This window comes from Arachis hypogaea, chromosome 6 (assembly GCF_003086295.3).
Source record: "Arachis hypogaea cultivar Tifrunner chromosome 6, arahy.Tifrunner.gnm2.J5K5, whole genome shotgun sequence".
In the NCBI taxonomy this organism is placed as follows: Eukaryota; Viridiplantae; Streptophyta; class Magnoliopsida; order Fabales; family Fabaceae; genus Arachis; species Arachis hypogaea.
The window spans coordinates 107,534,061-107,556,554 of record NC_092041.1 but is presented as its reverse complement, the minus strand read 5'-3'; the positions used below and the strand labels follow the sequence as shown (position 1 = coordinate 107,556,554).

The 22,494-nt window shown below is 29.2% G+C and overlaps 3 protein-coding genes across 3 annotated transcripts; all 3 read right to left on the bottom strand.

Moving 5' to 3' along the window:
- Positions 1–240: 240 nt before the first annotated feature.
- On the bottom strand, positions 241–3,612 carry LOC112697429 (bidirectional sugar transporter SWEET1). Its single transcript, XM_025750605.3, has 6 exons — positions 3,295–3,612; positions 3,163–3,199; positions 2,975–3,070; positions 1,902–2,181; positions 680–799; positions 241–591 (listed from the first exon to the last, which is right to left on the bottom strand). The coding sequence occupies exons 1-6, from the start codon at positions 3,329–3,331 to the stop codon at positions 427–429; spliced, it is 735 nt and encodes a 244-aa protein (XP_025606390.1). The 5' UTR covers positions 3,332–3,612; the 3' UTR covers positions 241–426.
- A 1,729-nt stretch (positions 3,613–5,341) lies between these two features.
- On the bottom strand, positions 5,342–6,930 carry LOC112698294 (protein RADIALIS-like 2). Its single transcript, XM_025751602.2, has 2 exons — positions 6,623–6,930; positions 5,342–5,570 (listed from the first exon to the last, which is right to left on the bottom strand). The coding sequence occupies exon 1, from the start codon at positions 6,878–6,880 to the stop codon at positions 6,635–6,637; it is 246 nt and encodes an 81-aa protein (XP_025607387.1). The 5' UTR covers positions 6,881–6,930; the 3' UTR covers positions 5,342–5,570; positions 6,623–6,634.
- A 13,850-nt stretch (positions 6,931–20,780) lies between these two features.
- Positions 20,781–21,603, bottom strand: LOC112698293 (protein RADIALIS-like 3). The gene is made up of 2 exons (XM_025751601.2): positions 21,273–21,603; positions 20,781–21,043 (listed from the first exon to the last, which is right to left on the bottom strand). The coding sequence occupies exon 1, from the start codon at positions 21,526–21,528 to the stop codon at positions 21,283–21,285; it is 246 nt and encodes an 81-aa protein (XP_025607386.1). The 5' UTR covers positions 21,529–21,603; the 3' UTR covers positions 20,781–21,043; positions 21,273–21,282.
- Between the last annotated feature and the right edge of the window lie 891 nt (positions 21,604–22,494).

Here is a 22,494-nt window from a genome sequence, read left to right as displayed (position 1 = left end):
ATTATAATTGAACCATTAGTGAAGACTCTAATAATCATGATCAGTTAAGGAAAAACAGTTAAGTAGTTAGTAAATCAAGTAGATTTGTGAGGCTTTTCTTGCATAAAAAGTTATAGTCTCTGCATGGCTTCATGCATCATTTTCTATTTCTCTCATATGTTACAATCATTTCTGAATTCATTCATGAGCAATTATTTAAAACCAAAGAAGTATAATGAAAAGCAAGAAAAATAGAGAAAATCACTAAAAGGGAGTCGTTTCAGATTGAAATTCATAATATCATCATAAACAACAAGAGCAACTAACAACTAAAATGCCGAACCACAAACACTAAGCAATAACTTAAGATACTACTATAATAAGATAGCAAGCAACGCGAACAAACAGAACAGCAGACACGTGTCCTCATGAGCTTGCATTGCATTATTATTGTTCCAATGATGTGGCTTTTGCAACGCCCATCTCCATAGTGTCTGCTGCTTCTTCTGTTGCTGCCTTTGTTTCCTCTTTGCTAACACCTTTGTTGCCTCGGTACATGAAATACAATATTAGTTGCGCTGTCCCCAATGCTGATCCTATTCCATTTGGTACCTATATATGTTTCATCCAACCATACAGTTATTCATCATAATTGTTGAATTTTTCAAATTCTCAAGTTAGTGAAGATGTATGTGCTTACTGCAAGGTAGGGGTCATGGCCTATAAGGCCATAAATGAACCAGGAAGTACCACAGATGAACACAAAGAGGGAAAGGTAGAACGGCATGAACTCCACGCTCTTAGTTTTGATCACCAGTTTCTGCATTCATTTAATTTACATAAATAAATAAATAAATCATATTATCAGGTCCACAAAACATAACATACGGTCCATAATTATTATCACAAAGGAAAAACAAATACAAGACGACAAGGTTTCTTTAATTTGACACTGCTAGAACCGTTTCATGAAAGCATTAGATAAGAACATACAGAAGTAGAAAAATACATTTATGAGTGTTAAATATTACTATTATTTAGAAAGTAAAATTATATCCTGTATGAAGCAGTAGTAAAAACTTTATAAGTTGCTAAATAAGTAAATTAAATACTATTTCTTTTCAAAATAAGTGTTCTTTATTCCTCTTTTAAATTTGTTAAGAAATTAATATATTTAGACCAAATAATCCTAATGTAAATTAAGTAAAAAATTAAAAAAGTAAAAAAAATATTTTACAAAGAGTATATTTACTATTAAAATGTACGATTGAATTAAAAATTATTTTATTCTTTGGTAGAATAATGTTCCAGCACTTAATGCACTAAAAAAGTTTTCTGTGTCATTCAAAAAGAAAAATCAAAATTATTAGTTATATATTTGAAAGGAGATAAACATATCATATGATATGCACAACTTCATTCATAATAATGGCATTGGATCTTTCTTGATGAAGGGACGCATTACCAGAAGAGGAAAAGGGAAAAGGATGGTGAGCAAAAAGGACAAGCTACCCAACCGAGTCTATCCCAATTCACATGATAGGGATATTTGTGGGGGCACCAAACAATCATCATTTTACTAGTAACATGCAAATTGCTAAGATCTAGTACGTTACTTTCTTGATCATGATAACTAATATTCCTTTTTAATTTTCCTCCTCAAAATACAGGCTCTAGTGATTTAGTTATTAGTGGCCGACAATTTCAGAGTAATACATTTTTTTACAGTATCTTTCGATCCAGCAATAATAATTAATTCGTTGCAAATTTTATTACTAACTAATAAATTACTGTATAAGATAAGATTCAAATTCTTTAACAATTTAATTTTTAGTTAGAATGACAAATAAACTAATCACTGCGACCACTTCAATTTGGTTTGTTGTATGAATAATAAAGAGAAGATGGAAAAAAGAGCTTACCATAATAGAGAGGGGAGAGCCATACATAATAATGGAGAAGACGGCGGCAACCATACCGCAGAAGACCATTCTGATATTGCCATGAAGGGCAATAAGGGAAATAACAACAACGATGGCGAAAACTGCTATTACAAATGAGAAGAGCCCAAGGGTTTTGTTCCTCTCCTTCGGCGGTGCATACGTTATGAAGATTATTACATATACGATTTCTATCAATGCTCCTGTGCCGTTTATTATCACTACAAGTATGTTGTTTGGAGACACAAATGGCAATCCATACCTGTTTATGCATTTATTTTTTCTCATGATCAGAACCATCAATTTAATTGGATATTTTAGATCATTATTTATATGTTATAATTAAAAATATTTTTTAAATTTAATTTTAATATACTAAAATATTTTATATTATTATCTAATTAAACTTATGTATTTAAATTTTTTTTACTATTAATACAAATTTGATTGTGCTTAAAAATCTTTTACACTAATTGACAGTACAAAAAGATTAAAAATAATATAAAGTGAATTAGATAAAACGACAAGTGGTTTATATATACTTTAACTAAAAAGTTTTGTGTTCAAATAATTAAAATAACGTTTTTCTATAAATTATGTATAATAAAAGATATATTTCAAATAAAATTTGGATAACATAATATACTGAAAAAGATGTATCCATGTAAAGAATATAGGAAATATATTTCTATGCCAACATTTGGATATTGAAAGGGAAGACTCATTACTTATTATTATTATTATTATTTGAATTTTGAACAATATAGAAGAGAGACAAAGTAACTAGAGAGAGAAATTAGATAAATAAATTTATCCGATCTGTAAATAACGTCGCAAAGTTTTAGTTTCTTGATCAATGTACGTAGTGATAGTAAAGTATGCACAAAAATAAATCTACATGAATTGAAGGTTTTCAAACTCAAAACAACAAACCACCGCCAATAGAAAAAGAAAACGAAAACGGAAGAACAAAAAAAATTCTGTGCACAAAAGAGTTTCATATTAAGAAGAGGAGAATAGAGGAGTGTAAGAAATAACTAAATTAATTTAATTACCAAGTGGAAAGAAGACAGTTGAGCAGTGTCATAGGGTAAGGAACTCCAGAGAATTGTTCTGTGGATTTGTTTTTAATAATCCTCTTGAATGTAATACTGCAAATTAAACACAAATTAAAATAAGAAATGAAAGAATAAAAAGGCTTTAATCCAATACGAAACGAAGAAGGAGGAATATAATTAATTACGTTGGAGCCAAGAATAGGAAGAGTCCAGAAGCATTTCCTGTAACGACGAACGAGATTCACGAGATCAGATAGAGAAGGCACAAATTGAAGAAAGAAAAGAAGATCGAGTGAGGGAGGTTGTGAGTCACGCACCTATTACACCGAAGAAGAAATGCGCAGCATTCACCATGATGAAGAAGTTGTTTGTTGAATCCCTTGAATTGAATTGAATTGAAGTTGAAGTGTGTTTTTGAAGGAAGGAATGAAGTAACAAAAAAAGTGCCGAATGAAAGTTGGTTACCACTACGGTACTACTTAAAGTAACTGACTGGCTACAATGCAGATCGAGGAGTGCAATAGTAGTGGTGCCAAATGATTGTTTACATAAATAGTAATCGGATAATTAATTCTATTTTTTTCAGAGGATTTCATGCTCTTAACAATTCAAATCTTTTAAACGTGATTCTTTGTTTCGTCATACTGGTCAAAAGATTTATTTATTTAAAAGAAAAAAATTATTTAAAAAATAAAAAAAAATAAATGAGAAAGTAAATTTTATTATTGTCTTAATTTAAAGATTAACATATATTAAAATTAAATTATGTATAAAATTAAAATATTTATTATTAATGTTATTAAACGTTAATGGAAGTGTACGTGTGTCTTTATGGGTCAATGAGTGTAAAGACCAATTCAATGATGACGCTAATGTTATGTACATTATTCACGGGGTGAAGCGATTGCAAAGGATAAGGGTCGTGTATGTTCAAAGAAAACATTAGAGAAACAAAAGGGGGTGTGTCTTGGCTCAAGAAGCCTAAATTCATTATTGACACTTTCAATCAAATACACGTTTGTCATATTGTTTTCTTTCTTATTATTTAAACTTCAATATCTACTACTATTTTCTTTTTTATATTATTAATTATATGTAATTCATTAAAAATATATTTTGTTTTTTCTAAAAGTTGAATAATCTGAGACTTTTTACGGATGCCTAAATCCGAGAAATATCCAAACTCTAGAGAGTATAATGATTTTTGAAAGGAAAACTGCCGAACCAGTTTTCGAAACAGAACAGTCCACTTCCAAAAGAACAAAACTGATTCCACAACGGTGGGACCAAAACCATAAGAAACCTCTTTGTTTCTTTCTTGTTTACACAAAAAAATTGGTCAGATTAGAGATTTACAGAGTTAATTATGCGCACTTAGATTGTTTTACCTCTTTAGCCTTATTCTCAGAAGTAAGCAATCCAGAAAAAATGTGGAACCTATACCTCTTGAAAGCTTCTTGCGTAATAATGGTGTTGATATAAATTTTATATGATTTGAAGTTTGAACCTCATTTGTGCCGTTATATATTGACTACCATAAGGATAAAATCTTCAAGTAAACTTACTTTAACCAAAATTTCACTCTCTCTATCTTAATTGTCTTTGAATTTCTTTAGTTAGATCTTTTCCATTTGTGGTTGTTACGTGTAGTTTTTATTAGACCAAACATTTTATTTTAATTTAAAATAAAACTATTTATCTTAAAAAAATTCTGCTAACTATTAAATAAATTAAATTAAAATATATAAAATTAAATTGAATATTCTAACACTTAAAAATATAAACTAATAGTTACTAAATAATACTTCCACATTTCATCATATTATGAAATATAGATCTTTAGTCAAAACTAACTATGTTGATTTGTCTCGTAAATCGTTGAAGTATTTATTTTGTCCTCTGAAATACGTATGGCGTATACTTCTGGAAGTTTCATGATGATTGTTGTATGAGCCAAGTAGTGAAAAATATTATTTTAATTTGGTGAGAGTACAATTTGACACTCAAAAATATTTTATCTAATTTCTTTAATACATGATAAATTCATTAGCCGTCAAGACAATTAAATGAATGTGTGAATCTTTTTATTATATAACATATATATAGAGTGATTAAGTTTTAGTTATTAAAAACTTAAAATATAAGAATCTTACACTATTATCTGTCTTATCATATACATTAATTATGAATCCTAAAGTTCTTCAATAATAAGTAGTAGTATTTAAAATCCAAAATATACCACTCAATCACTTCATAAACTTACAGAAATATTAATTTTAAACATTTAATTCAACATAAACAAAGTCAACCATTAATAGTCCACAACAAAATATTCTAACAAAAGTTAGAACGTTAATTTATTAATGATGGGGACTAAATTCTTTGGTTCACCTTAGCAGCTTGATTGGAATAAATAAATTACAACATGGAATCATAGTACATGATTCTTATGATGATTAATATATTTATATAGTACAGTGCTATAGCACTGACAAATAATTTACACAAAGTGTTACTGCTACTACGATCCTATAGACGAAAAAATGCTGCTTTAATTTATAGTGAAAATCACAAATTCTTAATTTGCCAATGCCTGCAAGTGAAAGAAAGAGATAGTAATATAAGTTCAGGGAAAAGCAAATAAAAAAATCTACAGAATACATTGTATGTTTGCACAAACAAAATATATTTGAATCTAAAGATAAAGGTGAAATGAGTTCATATACAAGTGTACAAGTGCATAGAAATCACAATTTGATTAGTAATTTTAGATTAGATGTCTAGAAATTTTTACACCAATTTTAGTGTATATATACTACTTTTTTTTATAACTTTTTAGCATAAGTTAATATTTGGATTAAATATCAATTTAATAATCAAAGATTTAGTCGCGGACAAAAAGTCTCTAAAAACTGTTATCAACAAAATAATTCCTGAATAATTTAAAAATATGTCCAAAAAATTAATAAGTATTATATTTTTTATAACAAAAAATTTTTATATTTAGCAAATGACTTATTTACTAGATTAAGATTTTTGTAACAATATTTGAATAAATATTAGAAGATGCACAAAAAAATTAATACAAATTTTTGAATATTATTTTGATAGTTTACCCTTAATATTTTATTCAGCAGGTAAAAAAGTTTGCTATTCGAACTAACCGCCTTAACCGTATTTTCATATATTACTACCATTATATTTGGTGCCGCTCTTGCACAGACCAATTTTTTTTTACTTAAAATCTTTTTGAGTATCAATGCAATAAAACATGTATTTAAAAACAAAAAATAAATCAAAATATCACTGATAATATTTAATATGTAATTATTGTACCATTATTTTGTTATTTGTATATGGTTCTTTTAAGTGTGATACAGGTATAATTAAAATTTTAACTAAATTATATGTATACAAAAAATTAGTTATTAATTTAATTAATTTGTATATAATATATGTTAAAATATAAAATATATATTAAAAGTAAATAAAATAATATATATTTATATACAAATATATGATAATTGATTTAGTGAATGATTTTTTATGTGCAAAAAATATTTTTTGTTAAACATTTATACTAATTTGTTTTATCAAAATCATAAAATTTACTGAAAAAAAAAATGATAGATAGGATAAAAAAACCTGTTCTTTCTCTTAGTTTGAACCTCCACTTTTCTTGTATTTTGGAAATGGCACTTGCCCTGATTCAATAGACTTAACATCTCGGAGGAGAAGTTCGTAATGGCGCTTAACTTCGTCGGGAGTTTTTCCGCCGACGGCGCGAGCAACATTGTACCAACGGTCAGGAGTGTCCTTATCATAAACCGCCAATGCCCTCTCAAAGGCCTTATTGTCCTTAGCACTCCATGACCCTGAAGATGACATTGAACTCGATGCCATTATATTCCTTTAATTTGTGTTGTGTATGAATTAATAAGAAGGTTTTAAGAAAAAGCTAATGTTTGCACAGAGGAATAGCAATGTGTGCTCATCCTATTTATAATAAGAAGAAATGTAGTAGTGTGCAAGCTAGTTGCCAAATGAAGTAGAATTTCAATGATTTGTCGGCTCAGGAACCACAGATTATAGTATAAAGAGCAGGACCAAGAATTTGAGAAGCAATATGGGAGAATCCGTATCTAACTACAGTTAAACAAACATATTGATGAATAGAAATAAGCTCCATCATCAACAATTGAGCAGTATACAGGTATTAAGTTACAATTGCAAGCAATTACATTACTGCAATGCGAAAATTTAACGGTCATAATGCTTTTTTTCTATTTCATGCATGCCTGAAGCACTCACTTCAATCAACAGCCACTCAAATAAGTATTATTCCGAACGTAAATTTAGATTACATTTCGTAACTGTGGAACCTAAACTTTTTAGGATTGGAACGTAAATTCAGGTTGGTATATTTAAGAAATAGGGTCGTAGATTCCGACATTCAAGTAAGTAAATATAGTCTAAGATGTATAAAAATTGGGAATAGATAATATATACTTTGAGAATGTGTTAAATTTTTATTTACTGTATGTGTTTGTGTTTGGAGGTTAAATCTTAAAAATATATAGATAGATCTATACGGAATAAATGTAAGATTTTACATGAATATGATACAAATGACGTCTTTTATGAATTAGTATATTTTTAAGAGAAACATTTTAAAGTCAGTCACAAATTTAAATCCAATATAGAGTCACAAATTTAGACCCAATATAGATTCAATACGAGAGTTGGATCGTAACAAATATAATGAATAAAAATTATTTATGTAATCACATAGTGTAATATATATAAGTGCATTATAGTTGTGATGATTATAGTGTCTATGAAATTAATATTATTTAAAAATATTTTTTTATTATTTGATAATATTTTTAATTTAAAAAAAAATAAAAAGTGTGATAAAAAAAGAAAAGTTGTCAAATAATAAAAATTGTGACCTTAATGTTAACTCTATTTTTAAAGTATTATTAAAATTTTATAATCACTATAATCGTTATAAGGAAAAGTATAAGGAACCAAAAGCTTGCCAAAAACTAAATAAAACTATATTAATTTATATCAATAATTAATTAATTTTAAATTTTTTAAATTCAAAATTTAAAAAATTTTAAATTGATTAAGTAAACTTAATTAAAACCTATAAAAAATTTTCTCTTTTTTCTCACATTAATCTATCCACTTCTAACAATCACAAATTCAAAAAATATATAAAAGAACATCCATTTAATATGAAAAAGAAATATTCTAATACTTAGTAGAAGAAACATCCATATATATTAACTCGTAAAAATTTTAAATTCATCCAAAGATATTTAACTGGGTTTTGGCTGATATGCTTTTGATTCCCTAACTTTACTCTTGTAAAATTCATCATGTCTAATGATACAATAAACATTTAATTATTAATGTTCATTTCGAAACAAACTATTCTCGCTTCTCTCTTTTCTCTCCCAAAAACTTTTCTCGGGTTCAATAACCAAGCTACCGGCACGACGGAGGACTGTCGCGCCGTCCCAATCTTGACAGTGGTAGTCTTCATCTTTTTGTTACTCTCTTTTCTTTTTCTCTCCTTTTTTTTTCTTCATCTCCTTTTTTTTCATGATTTTGTCCATGCCTCTTTTTTTTCTCTTTTTTTTCTTTATTCTTTTCTATTTTCTTTTTCTCTCTATCATTCTCCTTCTATTTCTGTCATTTCAGTCTCCATTTAACATTTGGAGATTTAGATTTTAATAATCCTCTAGTGATTAATTTTCTCTTATTTTATAGTATAATTATTTTTTATAAGTATTTTAATTTTGGTTATACAAACCTTTTAGATTAAGAAAAAAGATATCAAAAGAAAAAATTTTTGTTCAAGGAAATTTTTACAAACAAGAAAAGTGTTTAGATTTATTTTTTGAAAGAGAAGAAAAAGTATATCATTATATTTGTAGCACATTTGTATAAATTTAAAAAGAAAAAAGATTTAATTTAAATTCATAATAATCGAATATTATGCATCATCTTAATTCATAGTTTTACATAGAAAATATTCATTTTTCTTTAATTGTTGAACTAATATTTTTTCCCGTGGAAAAAAAATTTCCAGATATCAAGTGGTTGAGCAAATGGTGATGAGTTAGGATGGAACAAAACTATAAGCATTATTAATCAAAGAGCGATTTAGGGCTGTGGTTCAGATCCTAGCAACGTATGTGATATATATGAAGCAACTAGGTAGGTTTGGCAAAAGGCCTAACTTTATTTTTATTCTATTTTTTAATTTGCGTGGTTTCATTCATGTGGGTCCAAGGCTCGAAGCAGATCTCAATTCTCAAAGAAAGCACTCAGGCATGGAAGGCATCACATATATACACAACTATATGCAATAATGAATGAATGTATGTAAATATGTCGTTCAAAACATTCCCGCGCGTTTTCATCATTATATTGCGCGTTCAAAACATGCAGATCTTATTCCCCCTTTTATCGTTATATTGTCCCAGCACTATATATAGCAGGGGCAGAGAGTTATGTTGAATTTTAGAGAGAGATTAAAAATTAATTTTATAATAAAAATAAAATAAATTTTTAAGGAGAAATTAAACTAAAATTTATATATAATTTATAAAAAAAATTTAAAATTTGGGAGACCGTTGCCCTCCTTTTGTTGCATGAGATTCCACCCCTGCTATATAGCTAGCTTCCTACTCACTACAGAGTCACACAGATTCAGTGTTTCTTTTTTACTCCTTCCTCCGTTTTCAAATCATGATTAATCACATGAAAATTTCTTTACCTAAAAATAACAATTAAAAATTATTAAATAAGTTTACAATTCTCATCTCATATATATTTTGTAGTTTTCATATATAGAACGTGAGGTACCTCGCTAAAACATACTGGGAGCTTCTTAAAACAAAGAATTCTACCCATTTTGAGTTTTATTTTAGTTTTAGATGCACATATACATAGTTATATATCTCCACTGTATATATATATTTATATTATATTTTATCCTTCTTAAAAGTTGACTTGAAGAGACAAATTCTGTAAATAGTATTTAGGGTATTTTGGGTTTTCTCATATATATATATATATATATATATATATATATATATATATATATATATATATATGTATGTATGTATGTAAATATGCTTTGTCCAGTGTTAACTTCGCGAACCGGATCAGAAGTTTTGTTACCTGTACCTTGGAACTCTTTTTGTATATATTCATGTTTAGTTTACTCTTACCCTATCCGGTTTTCGTTTATTGCTTACGTGAGTGATGCGCTTTTCTATTTAATGCTTTTGTTTAACTTTCCTTCAGAAGGCTCCTGAATATATAAACCCTTTTCAACTATATATATTTGCCACCTCTGTTTTATTTACATCCCAAGTGTAAAGTTTTGTATAGTAGGGATTACATTAGATGACTTATAACTATATTATATAGACACAACAAAAAATCACCTGTTGCATATAAATATATATTAAAATATAGCATTATTATATATTTTTAATATACTTAAACTTTGAGCCAAGTCTAAAAAAAGTGATCCCTAAAATTGTATTTGAGGTTCAAAGTTATTCTTAAAGTTAATATTTATTCAATTATGTTCTCGAACTTGCACTTCAGGACTCATAGTAATCTCTCAGACAGTTTTCGTTAGCTAGATCCCATCAAAAAGGACACGTGGCATCAGTCCTGATACATTGGCAAGCCCGACGACTATCTGATGTGAAAGAGAAAAGTTTTTTGTGGTAATTTGGCCCCTAAATCAATTTAAAAAATCCTAATTCCTAAATTTGATTCAATAACTACAGTCCTTCTCTTTTCTTCTCTTTGCTTCTCATCGGCTGTTCGGCAAACCTTGTCCTCTCTATCTTCACAGAAACTTTACAAGTTTAAAGTATTGTACACCATAAAATTTTTCTAATCTCTCTCTGTCTCTTCTTATAACAGACTAGAACATTCTCAAGCAAGTAACCTACAATCTAGATTTGTCCTAATACTTATACTGACAGCTTAATAAATGAATATCATGAAAAAGAAAAAGAAAATAAACAAGAACAAAGAAACTGAAAGCAGAGAATTAACAAAAACAAAGAAATCATACCCAAGCTTTAGGCATCTGTATGAGTGCATCATCAGAGGAGAATCCAGCTATCCGTCAAGCTACACCTGCTCCAATTTTAACACGATTTTCCCACTCTAACACTGGCCTACCTTTTCCTGCAAATTTCAATTTTAGTTTATCATAATCGAAGAACATAACCACCATTGTGAAGCACTCTTTCTTTTTCCTCTTCATCATGCACCAAATTGCAACTCCAATTATCCCAAACAACCAGCCACTACACTGATAGCCACTATTGCAATAGTACCAATTCCATTATACCACCTCCTCTAACTATAAAATTTGAATTGTCTGTCTGCGATTCATTTTGAGGTGAAATGAGAATGGATGTCGAAGGTGGTGCCAACCGATCTTTGGGGGTGGTGGGGAGAAGATGATGACCTATGTGTAAAATTTGAAGCAGCTAGTTGAGCACTAGGTGTTGTGAGAGGAGGAGACGCAGGTCTTAGGAAAAACATGAAAGTCGAAGGAGAAGGTGAATTTTGGGAAGGAGGGATTGATGTCGACGGTGGCTATGATCTTGGTGGCGACACTAATGCAGGACTTGGGGGTGAGAAATTCGTCGGAGGCGGCATGGATGGTTGAGGTGGAGACTAAGTTTTTGGTGATGGCGCACATCGTGGTAGGGAAGGGGAGAAGAGAAAAGATAAAGGTTACTGAATTTCACCAAATTTAGGGATTAAAGTTTTTCAAAATGATTCAAAGACCAAATCGCCACAAAAAAACATTTATGTTCTACATCAGATAGCTCAAGCATGTCAGCGATGCCACGTGTGCTTTCTGATGGAACTTAGCTGACAGAAAATGCCTGATCGAGGGATTATTATGAATCTCAGAATACAAATTTGAAGACATAATTGGGTAATTATTAACTTCAGATACCACTTTGAGGTTTAATTTACCAAACTTTATAAACAGTATAATAATCAAAGTTAATTAATTCATGTTAGAGATATAATCATTTATGTTGTTTCTTTTTATCAGCTTAAGTTTTATTTTAGGATGAGTAATTTTATAATATGCTGTAACTATTCATGTTGCCTTCTCTTATCAGTTTAAACTTTTAGAACGAGTGATTTCATGACAATTCATATTTATAATAAGATTTTATAAATAATATAATCAGATTAGTTTTTAGATTTATAATAAATATATGAATAAAAATATAAAAAATACTATGATAAATGATTTTTGATATTTATAAAGAGTTGATTAAGCTATGAAGATGTTTGATTATTCTTTTTATATAATATTTGATTATTTTACTGTAAAAAATTTGATTATTTTGTTGATTGATCACTGCTGAAAAAATGTGGAAAACATGTATAATATATGAAAATATATTATGGTAATTTTTACTATTCATAGATAATTTTTTTAAAAAAAATTGACGTATGTGAATACATGACCATATTATATGAATATAAAAATCAATCACAAATAAGGCATTATCATACAATAGTTAAGGATACATATGTGTAAATTAAAAACATTTTATTATTCTGTTATGACAGGATTGATTATTTTATTATGAAATGACTGATTATCTTAATAGTTCATTATTTTTTTAAACGAATAAAATAACATATATTAATATATCCAAATATGTATTAACTGATTTAGTGATTATTTTCTAGTATTTAATATACGGTCTTTTTCTTTCTTTTTTTTATAAATGAAAAAGCTACTTATATTTTAAAACAAAGTTAATTAGTAAATGCCAAGGAATAATTATAGGGTACACCGGCTATTTAGCAGTCGAAAATTCTCGTTATCATCTTTTTTACTAAAAATAGAAAAACTTAAATTCGTAACCTCATAAATAAATATGAAAAGATGGTGTTATTTGAGTTATAATTTATTGGCCGGCTCATTATCACTGCTCTTATAATTACTATTTACTAACCTTCTTATAAAACGTGTGCTAGGATTGACTTTTATTTTTATTTTTTAATTTGTTTCGGTAGAGCATCTCTTTTAAACAATTTATATAACAAAAAGCTAGGTTAAATTGTTCCAGTAGTCTGTATATTTTCCTCAATTTTTTATGATAGATTTTTATATTATAAAAAATGTAATTAATTTTCTATATCATAAATGGTTATTTAATCAAGTTCTTATACTTTAAATATTTTTTAACTAGACCCCCTTTTCATTAAAATTAAATAGTTTGTAATCAAACCATTATACTGGCCAAATGGCAAATCCATGTACGTACATATATTTTACAAAATAATTTTGAACAATATGTGGACTTCATTCCAAAATTTTAATTTACAATGATCTAATTGAAAAATACTTTTTAAATTTACAAAAAACGTAATTGAAAAATATAAACTTTTGAAATTTCAGATAAGAATAGAAATGATTAATTAATTATTAGGAATAACTTGTATAAATAATATAAGAGGCCTACTTGAAGAGTTTGTATCACAAAATCCAGAAGCTGCTGTTCGTATGTGTGCCACACGTTCAACGAGTAACATAACAACCTATAAGTATCAAGCATATATAGTGTAGGGAAATGCTTAATATCCATTTTTCCTTTTGGAATAAGGATATATAAAGCTTATAAAAGCATCATATTTTAGAGACCGGTACCATGGCTATGTTACTATGTGGTAGCAACTTGATTATATATCTCAACTTCTATGGAACTAATTTTTCCAATATCCACCAAGTAGGCCAATAATGTGGATATAGCAAAGTAGTATATTCCAAAGTATAGGCCAAAATGCTCCATATTTTTTCTATTATGTTGACCATATATGTACATCAGTACATCATTCATACTTTCTTGAAAATCTTTACACTTTAACGACAGAGATTGTTATTCTTTTTAATTATTAGAAAGGCAAAAGTCTCACTTTTCTGAGATGCTTTTAAGGTTTTATAGCTAGTTTTCTAACTTTCTTATTGTAAATACACGTAAAAACTATCTTGGTTAATAACAGGAAAAATGGTCTTTTCTTGTGTAGCTTATATATATTATTGGTTATTTATTTTGTAATTATTAAGCCTCTTTACGGTAAAGAAAAATGGATTATTTGCCTTTCTTTTTTCGAAAAAGTCTAAGGGCATCAACTGTTTGTTTTGTGGCCATCACTTAACCATCAAAAGAAAAGTGAGTAATCTCTCACCATTGGATGTAATCTCACATCATTAAAAATACTATTGATAACTAATTAATGATTACAAAATACAAAAGTTGCTAGCTGGCCCCCTAGCACTTCTCTTCTTTTTCATCGGTAAACATAACATAAATTTATCTCTTTCGTTATTGACAAAAAAATCCGTCACAAAATTTGTTGATAATCTCGACAACTAAAATCTGTCTCTAAATTTGTTGGTAATTAATATACTAATTTTTAGTTGTGATGAATGTAAATGAAAGCACTTAACTATAAATTATCATTATTTTTTGTTTTAAAAGGTATTTTACCCGAACTGACAAAAAGGTTGAACCTGACGTGAGGGTGGTCCAAAGCTGATGAGCTGCTCTTGAAATGCTCCTAGGACTAGGGGTGATCATGGATTGAACTTGATCTGTAGGTCTGTAGTGATTTATCCAGATTTGATTTGAAAATTGTGGATAAGATTCGATCCGTATAGTCATCGAATTGGATCGGATAGCGGATTTGAAATAGATACCTACAAATTCGATCAATAAATCCGCATATCTGTAACAAATAAACAAATAATAAAAATATAACTTAGCAAACAAACCCCAGATTCTTTCTTCATTTCGACGTCAAACTGCCTCAATCAGAATCTCATCTCATTCCCTCTCCAACTCACCGTCATTGAACATCACCATCATCCTTGTCCATGCTCTGCACCACCACGCCGTAGGCTAGATTGCTCGCCGCTGACGTCCCTCGGTCGCGCTCCTCGCTTCCTATTGCTCGCCAATCTCCTCCTTACCTCTATCCGCCACTTCTGTTCCAATGTTCTTCGAGATTCATTATATTGTCACTATTTTGGATTCTGGATTCTGCTTCTGCTTCGGCTGCTTCTTCTGTTCCAATTTTCTTTTGCTCTTATTTTTCTAGATTCTACTTCTGCTTCGATTGCTTCTTTTGGCTTCTGCTTCTACAACTGATTCTTCTTTTGGTTTCTGCTTCTGCTACTTCTTCTTCATTTGGCTTTTACTTTTGTTTTTTCTTTCGTTTAAGTTCTAGAATTGATTAAATTTTTTTTTCTTTAAAATTTACAAACTGTTAGATTAGATTAAATTTCTTTGGTACTATTAGAAAATTTTACTTCTTTAACCTTCTATACTATAGTTTGAATTATGGCTCTACTTGTTGGTTTGGAAAAAGAGAATTTATTTGATTATTTTTTTAATTTTTGGTATCGTTCTGATTGAATTTTTTATGTTTTTCTTAATTTTTAGAATTTTTTTCTTACTTTTTGGTTGGTTGTATTTGAACTTGTTTTGTTTATTTTTAATTTTTGAAATTTTAAGAATATTTTATATTTTTTAATCAGATATATCCGAAATCTTATATGCAAATTTATAGATCAAATCGGATATGATTTGAGCATAAAAAGTGCGAATATTATTTTCGATCCGATGAGTTTAGTACAGATCATATCAAAATTTGAGACATATCCGATCTGATTCGTATGCAAAGTGTCTTACCTAGGACAACGGTTGAGAGTAATTTACAAGGCAGTCTGATACTCTGATGTCAAATTCAACGGGCAAAATCTGTTGAAGATTGGAGAGAAATAGCAAAAGTTTGTTGATGACTTTAGTGAGTTAGTGTAACTAATGCTGTGTTTATTTATAGACATGGGACATTGTTAATTACTTTAGTGTGAGTTAGCATAACTAATGGTGCGTAATTTTACAGACACGGGACACTAAAATAGAGATATAGAGTTATAAAATCGTGTTTGACAGATAAAATATAGACAATGATATTATATCCAAATTAGTATATTTTGTGCCTATCATGACAGGAAAGACCTAGAAACAGTAACAAGGAATACAATTTATTTTTTATTTTTCATAATTATATTTTTTATTATTATATATATTTTTCTTTCTAAATTTTTTGAATGAAAAAATAGAATAAATTAAATTTTCATAATTTATTTTAATTTATTATCAAATAAAATATAAAAGTTAGTGTTTTATGGTTAATCAAAACATCATATTGTCTTGATGGTAATATGCCAAAGAGACATGGTGATAGATGGATGTTTTTAACGGTAGGATTTGGGAGTCTTACTCTTTAGGTGAATATGAGTCTAGGTGGGAAGGTGAGTAAAAGTGGGAGATAATGTGCGTGTATTTACTATCATTTTTTTCTTGTTGTTGTGATCTTGAACTTTTACTCCCCTTACAGGTCGAGTGTGTGAAAGTTTAAGATTCTAAAAACTAAACCGATCATCAAATTGTTTTAATTATTAGTTTATTGGTTTATAAATTTAATTAGTTCGATTGTGATTGAATCGAAAAAACTGTTTTATAAAAAATAATAAATAAAATATAAATAAACACACAAAAATATAATTATAGACTAATAATCTTTAAAATATTATCCAAATTAAAAGTATGACACCAATCACAATATTATAATCTCATCCAAATACAAACACAAAAGTCAAATAACAAAAAAAAAAAATCAATCCCAAACATTTCAATTATTCACCATCTTCATATTACATGTCAAATTGCTGCATAGAGAATACTAACATTTTGATGTATTTAATTTGATCACTGCCAGTCTTCTGTTGTGTCATGAGTGTTGTTCATTCAGCAATAAAGAGTATGTAAAGATAGGATTTGATGAATTAGAGAGATGGTGTATTGAGGCCACTGATGAGCACCAATCAACCATTTGAGACCATTCCATCTATTCCATATTTATATCATAACCTGAATCTGTCATGCACAGTATGTTGGCTCAGCCTGGGAGGAACTGAAACATATTGAGCAAGTTGTAGGATTTCTAGTAAAAGTCAATTTTACAGAATTTTGAATTCATATTCAAACAAACAAACGAAAAGAAAGTCAATATTGCTCATCTTCTATTCAATTCTTAATCTCAAGTATTGCATCAGAAACCCAAAAAAATATTTAATGAAGTAACAAAGGAGCTTTGCCCAGTGAGTGTTCTCTTTTCAATTTATAGCTACCCGTAAATTGATATACCTCAATTCCATTCTCTTTCTAATAACAAGAACAATTAATTAAGATCAACGTCATGAACAATTTATATACTTAATAATTTATAAAATTAACAAATTATCAAAAGGTCAAGAACAACATAACAACTTAACAATCTAAAATTTAAAAGTTAAGAACAGCACTAAAACATTAATTTATCAAATTAACAAGTTAATAAAGACCAATTAGAATTAAAAATCAAAATAACAAGAACAACTAAAGCTTTAAAATACAGCAAACCAACAAGAAAATAAGAACTTGAACAACATACTAATCATTAAAAACAACAATTAAATAAAATAATAACTGAATAATTAATACAAGAAAGAACAAGTAAAGGAAAATAAATTACCTTAGGTTGGAGCATGTTCTGAAATTCGAATAGAACAGGGAAAGGGAGCTGGAGCTTTGAAATGCAACGGAGATGGTTGAACAGAAATAGAATGGTGGTTGATCGATGGCTCTAACACGCGAGGAGAGGTCGAAACAGAGGGCTAAGCAGCTCGAACAGAAAGACAGGGGCTAGAGCGCGGGGGAACAGAGCTTGAAGAGCGGTAGAACCTCGGCGAGAAAGCGGTGGAAGCTCGGCCTTCACACTTCACAGAGCTTCACAACCTTCACACTTCACAGTTCATATCACTATATCAGATTATCAGTATATCAGATTTCAGTTCGTAGGGCTTCATAGATTCAAACAATTATTAAATCATACTCATTAAGGAGACAGAGACATGCAACAGTTATTCAATCAAACAATCATTGTAACGAGGGACAGAGACAAGGAGCAGAGTGACCAAGACGCCTTCAATTCACAGTTCAAAAAATTACTTGGAAGCTCGAAGACGCTTTCAACAGAGCATGCAAGAGGGAGACAGACTGATAGAGACACTGAGTGACCAAGACAAGGAGCAGTGGTGGAGCGCCTTTGAATCGAGTGACCAACAGAGATAGGGACGACGGCAACGTGGCTGCGCGACGGAGGCTTCAACGTTTCCCAGGGTGGCTGTGTGATGGAAGGGGAGGAAACTTACAATGGCTGCTGCGCGATGGAGGAAAAGGGAGCGAGCCCTGTTGCGACGACAGCGGCACAAGGCGGTGGCTGAAGTGCTGAATAGAGGTGAGGGACGGAGGTGAGGGACGATGAGATTGGGAGGATGGAGTTAGGGGTTAGGGCAAACTGGAGGCTGAATTTGAGATTTTGGGCATATGGAGTTACCGAGAGAGTTTGAAATGACAGTGTTTGATCGCGCATTCAAAAAACCGGCCGGTCACGGTTCGATTCGACTGATCGGTTCCCGGCCAGTTCAACGGCTCAACTCCAATTTTTGGAATTTGTGATTTTGTTGTTTGTTCGAACCGTCTTTTTTCACGGTTCAACAAGTTCGACCGACCGGTCCGAACCGATTTTCAGAACCTTGTGTGAAACAATGATAAAAAAAAAAGTCAACAGATAAATGAGCATAGTGAAATTAACTTATTTGAAAATTACCTGAGTAGAGTGGGTATTTATATATAGAATTATAGATGCACTATGGTAGATGGCCGTTTAAGAGTGTGAGGTTCTGTACGTTGCAGGTCGTTTAGTAGGAGGGTTGTTACTCTTGTGGGAGGTTAAATTCCGCTCAACTTGCGGGATTATATTTTCGAGAGTTGAGAGTTTTTTTACGTGTTCTTCAAGTCAGGTCGAGTGGCAGGGCATAGCTGACCCAACTTGGTGGTTGGGGTTGTTTTGTTTTGCTTCGATACTCGAAAAATTATAATTTTTAGTGGCTATTTATTTTAATTTTACTGACAATAACAATAATCATTACTAATGTATTTATCGACAATTACACATTAGCCATTTTATGCTTTATCGCTAAAAAATTTTAGCGACAATTATGTAACCAGTAAAGACTTTTTTAGTGATGACAAAAAAATATATAATTATCATTATAATATATTATAATAATAATAATAACTAATATATAATAATTATAAAAATATAAGTTAAATAATATATAGTGACTATTATGTTATTGTTATTAAAAATTTATCACTAAAAATAATTTTTGTTGTAGTGGGTGTACTTGACCTATTTGGTTTTTAGGTTCATGCATGAACATTTTCTAATTTGATGTTGCTATGCAGAGAGAGCATTAGAGGATTTTCTTTTTTTGAATGTTTTCCTATGTGTAAGAGAAAAGAGTATCTTTTTGGGTTATAAGAGAGAGTATTATTGATATCTTGATGTGTACAATAAAAAAACTATAGTTCTTCTTAAAAAAAGGTAATTCAGTTTCCGTTTTAATATTGTGTGAAATTAATAATAGAACTCAATAATGACCTATAATTCATGCAATCAACCTCAATAAGTTTTTTTCCTTTAGTCGTTGTTGTGGAAATTTTTAATTTCTTATTTCGGTATTTTAGATGGGTCGTAAGTTGGTAATGAGATGAACAGTCTATCAGTAAATAGTAACAGATTTTCAAAATCCTTTGTTAACAAGTTACAAACACCATTTTAAATTAAAGGCACACAATATCTGTAGATAGCATGGGGTGAAAATTTCGCCAGTAAATTTGTTGGAAACTCTAGTGTTTCTAGGAATATTTATCTTGGATTTGGTGTCCCTTTTGTGTCACAATACACATTAGGCTCAAGTATGAACAAAATCTCTTGTAATTCTCTCTCTCTCTCTCTCTCTCTCTCTCTCTCTCTCTCTCTCTCTCTCTCTATATATATATATATATATATATATATATATATATATATATATAAATGTTATTTACACACTAAAATTAATTACTATATATTTATATATAAATAATTAAATATATATATTTTAACTTAGTTTTAATGTGTATTTTGTATTTTAATATATTTTTAATATATATTCTATTTTAATGATTGATTTTAGTGTATTTAATATAGTTATTTTATATTATCATATAATATTAAAGAAATATTTTATTTTAATTTGTTTAATTATCCTTGATCCTGATGTGTATGATTTATTTATCCTGAATCGTTTTGAAATTTGTAAAGGTTTACTTTGTATAAACTATAAAGTACTGATACTAACACAATTACGAAATATAACATAGGACATTTAAGCGTACTAACTAAATTTTTTGTGAGATATTGAGACGTATCAAACATATAAAATATTATTTAGATAAATTATAATATTATCTTAATATTTTATTAATATTTAAATATATATATTTTTAAATATTTTAACGTCTTTTTAAATTATATAAAATATTTAAGATTTTTTTAATTAACTAATAAATAATAATATATACTATATATCTATAAATTTATTTTATTTTAAAAATATAAACTAAAAATAAGATTAATATAATAATATATAATAATATTTAAATGTATCTAAATATATTAAGAGAAATACTTTTTTATTCTTATCAAGAGTTACTATAACATAAAAATTATGTGTGTCGGACAAATATCGAATAAGTTATTATCTAGTTCAAAAGACATATTTGATGTCATAAAAATTATATCTTTATTAATGATTTGAATCAGGATATTTAATTATCCTTGTTTGATTGAAAATAAATTAAAGTAGAACAGGGAATCAATGTACTTGATTCTTATGACCTATAGTCCATTGCTATAGTACTTGGAATAAAATTACACCTATATATGGTCCTATAAATGTTGCTATTTGCAAAGAAAAAACGCATAAATTCTTTCTTGTCACTTCCAATTGGTCAATTGTGCTTCAGGTTTCCCAGCCTACAACTGAAAGAACGAGACAAAGAAGGAAAAAGTTGCCAATGCAAGAGTTATTATTTACAAAATAATATTTAAAAGACAATTAAAAATCAATTCAAATAATTTAAAATTATTTTATTTAATATTTATTAATTATCATTAAAATAATTGTGCATATAATTAGCTATATCTTGATTATAAAACTGTTGGCTAAATAACATGATTCAAGAATTTACTAAAATGTGCTTATTTTAACCTCTTTTGAGCTAATTAGAGCCTCCATTTTTCTTATACTTTGGGAATGGCACTTGTCCAGATTCTATGTAGCCAACATCTCTGAGGAGAAGTTCGTAGTGGCGCTTAACTTCGTCGGGAGTTTTTCCGCCGACGGCGCGAGCAACGTTGTACCAACGGTCAGGCGTGTCCTTATCATAGACCGCCAATGCCCTTTCAAAGGCCTTATTGTCTTTAGCAGTCCATGACCCTGAAGATGACATTGAACTCGATGCCATTATATTTATATAAGAAGGTTTTTGAATGAGAGTGAGCGGGGCTCTATTCTATCGAATAAGACTCAGAAGGAATTGAAGAGCTGATGTTTGAAGAGAGGATGGTAACGTGTGTTCCTATTTATAAGGAGAGAAATGGAGTGTTCAAAGCTAGTTAGTTGGTAAATAAAATGTTTGGCCAAACGAAGTAGAATTTCAATTATTTGTTTTCTTAGGAGGAACCACAGAATATAGAGCAGGACCAAGAATTTGGAAAGCAATATGGGAGAATCCGCATCTAACTACAGTTAAACAAACATATTGAATAGATAGGACTTACCAAAATTAAATAAATCCCTTATTATATTATTGTCTACTATCCACCCTTCTACTTCTCTAAATATATATATTACCTTCTTTTTTTATAGAAATTTTCATGCATAAAAAATTAAAAATAAAAGCCTTTCTTAGTTTTTAAAATGGAATATTTAGAAATAGATTATTCAGAACACGCTAGGTGAAATGTCGCATTTTTTACTAAAGGAAAAATATAGGTAACTAATAACATTCTTAAATAATGTTTGAACAATGTGAATTAATAGGATTAAAAGAGTAAATTTAATGAGTAGCATTAAATTAGGGTATAATGTACTTGTATTTGATTGATGATTGTTAATGTTGTTCAAGATAATCATTGTTCCCCTAACATTTCCTTTTACTAAAACATGACGATCATCTTGTCGCATTTTTTATTGGAGAATGTCTGCGAAATACGTGCTACGTGTTTGCATTCTTTCTTCTTATTCACAACTACATACTTCTCCTTTTTCATGTGCTTGTCTGCTCCACATGCACAACAAGAATCTGGCTTAAAAGAAGCAAAGTTTTCAAACATTAAATTGAAACTTTTTAAAAAATATTAACAGCTTCAAAAAAATAAATAAGGGAAAGATTGAAAAAAGCTTTTACAGAAATGACTAGTGAGTACAT

What these genes read in the sequence shown, in the direction of transcription:
- LOC112697429 (XM_025750605.3), bottom strand. Translation starts at nt 3,331, where the DNA reads ATGGTGAATGCTGCGCATTTCTTCTTCGGTGTAATAG. An exon ending in TTTCTTCTTCGGTGTAATAG is followed by an intron (nt 3,200 to 3,294) that starts GTGCGTGACTCA and finishes TCGTCGTTACAG; the next exon opens with GAAATGCTTCTGGACTCTTC. An exon ending in TTCCTATTCTTGGCTCCAAC is followed by an intron (nt 3,071 to 3,162) that starts GTAATTAATTAT and finishes TTTAATTTGCAG; the next exon opens with TATTACATTCAAGAGGATTA.
- LOC112698293 (XM_025751601.2), bottom strand. Translation starts at nt 21,528, where the DNA reads ATGGCATCGAGTTCAATGTCATCTTCAGGGTCATGGACTGCTAAAGAC.
- LOC112698294 (XM_025751602.2), bottom strand. Translation starts at nt 6,880, where the DNA reads ATGGCATCGAGTTCAATGTCATCTTCAGGGTCATGGAGTGCTAAGGAC.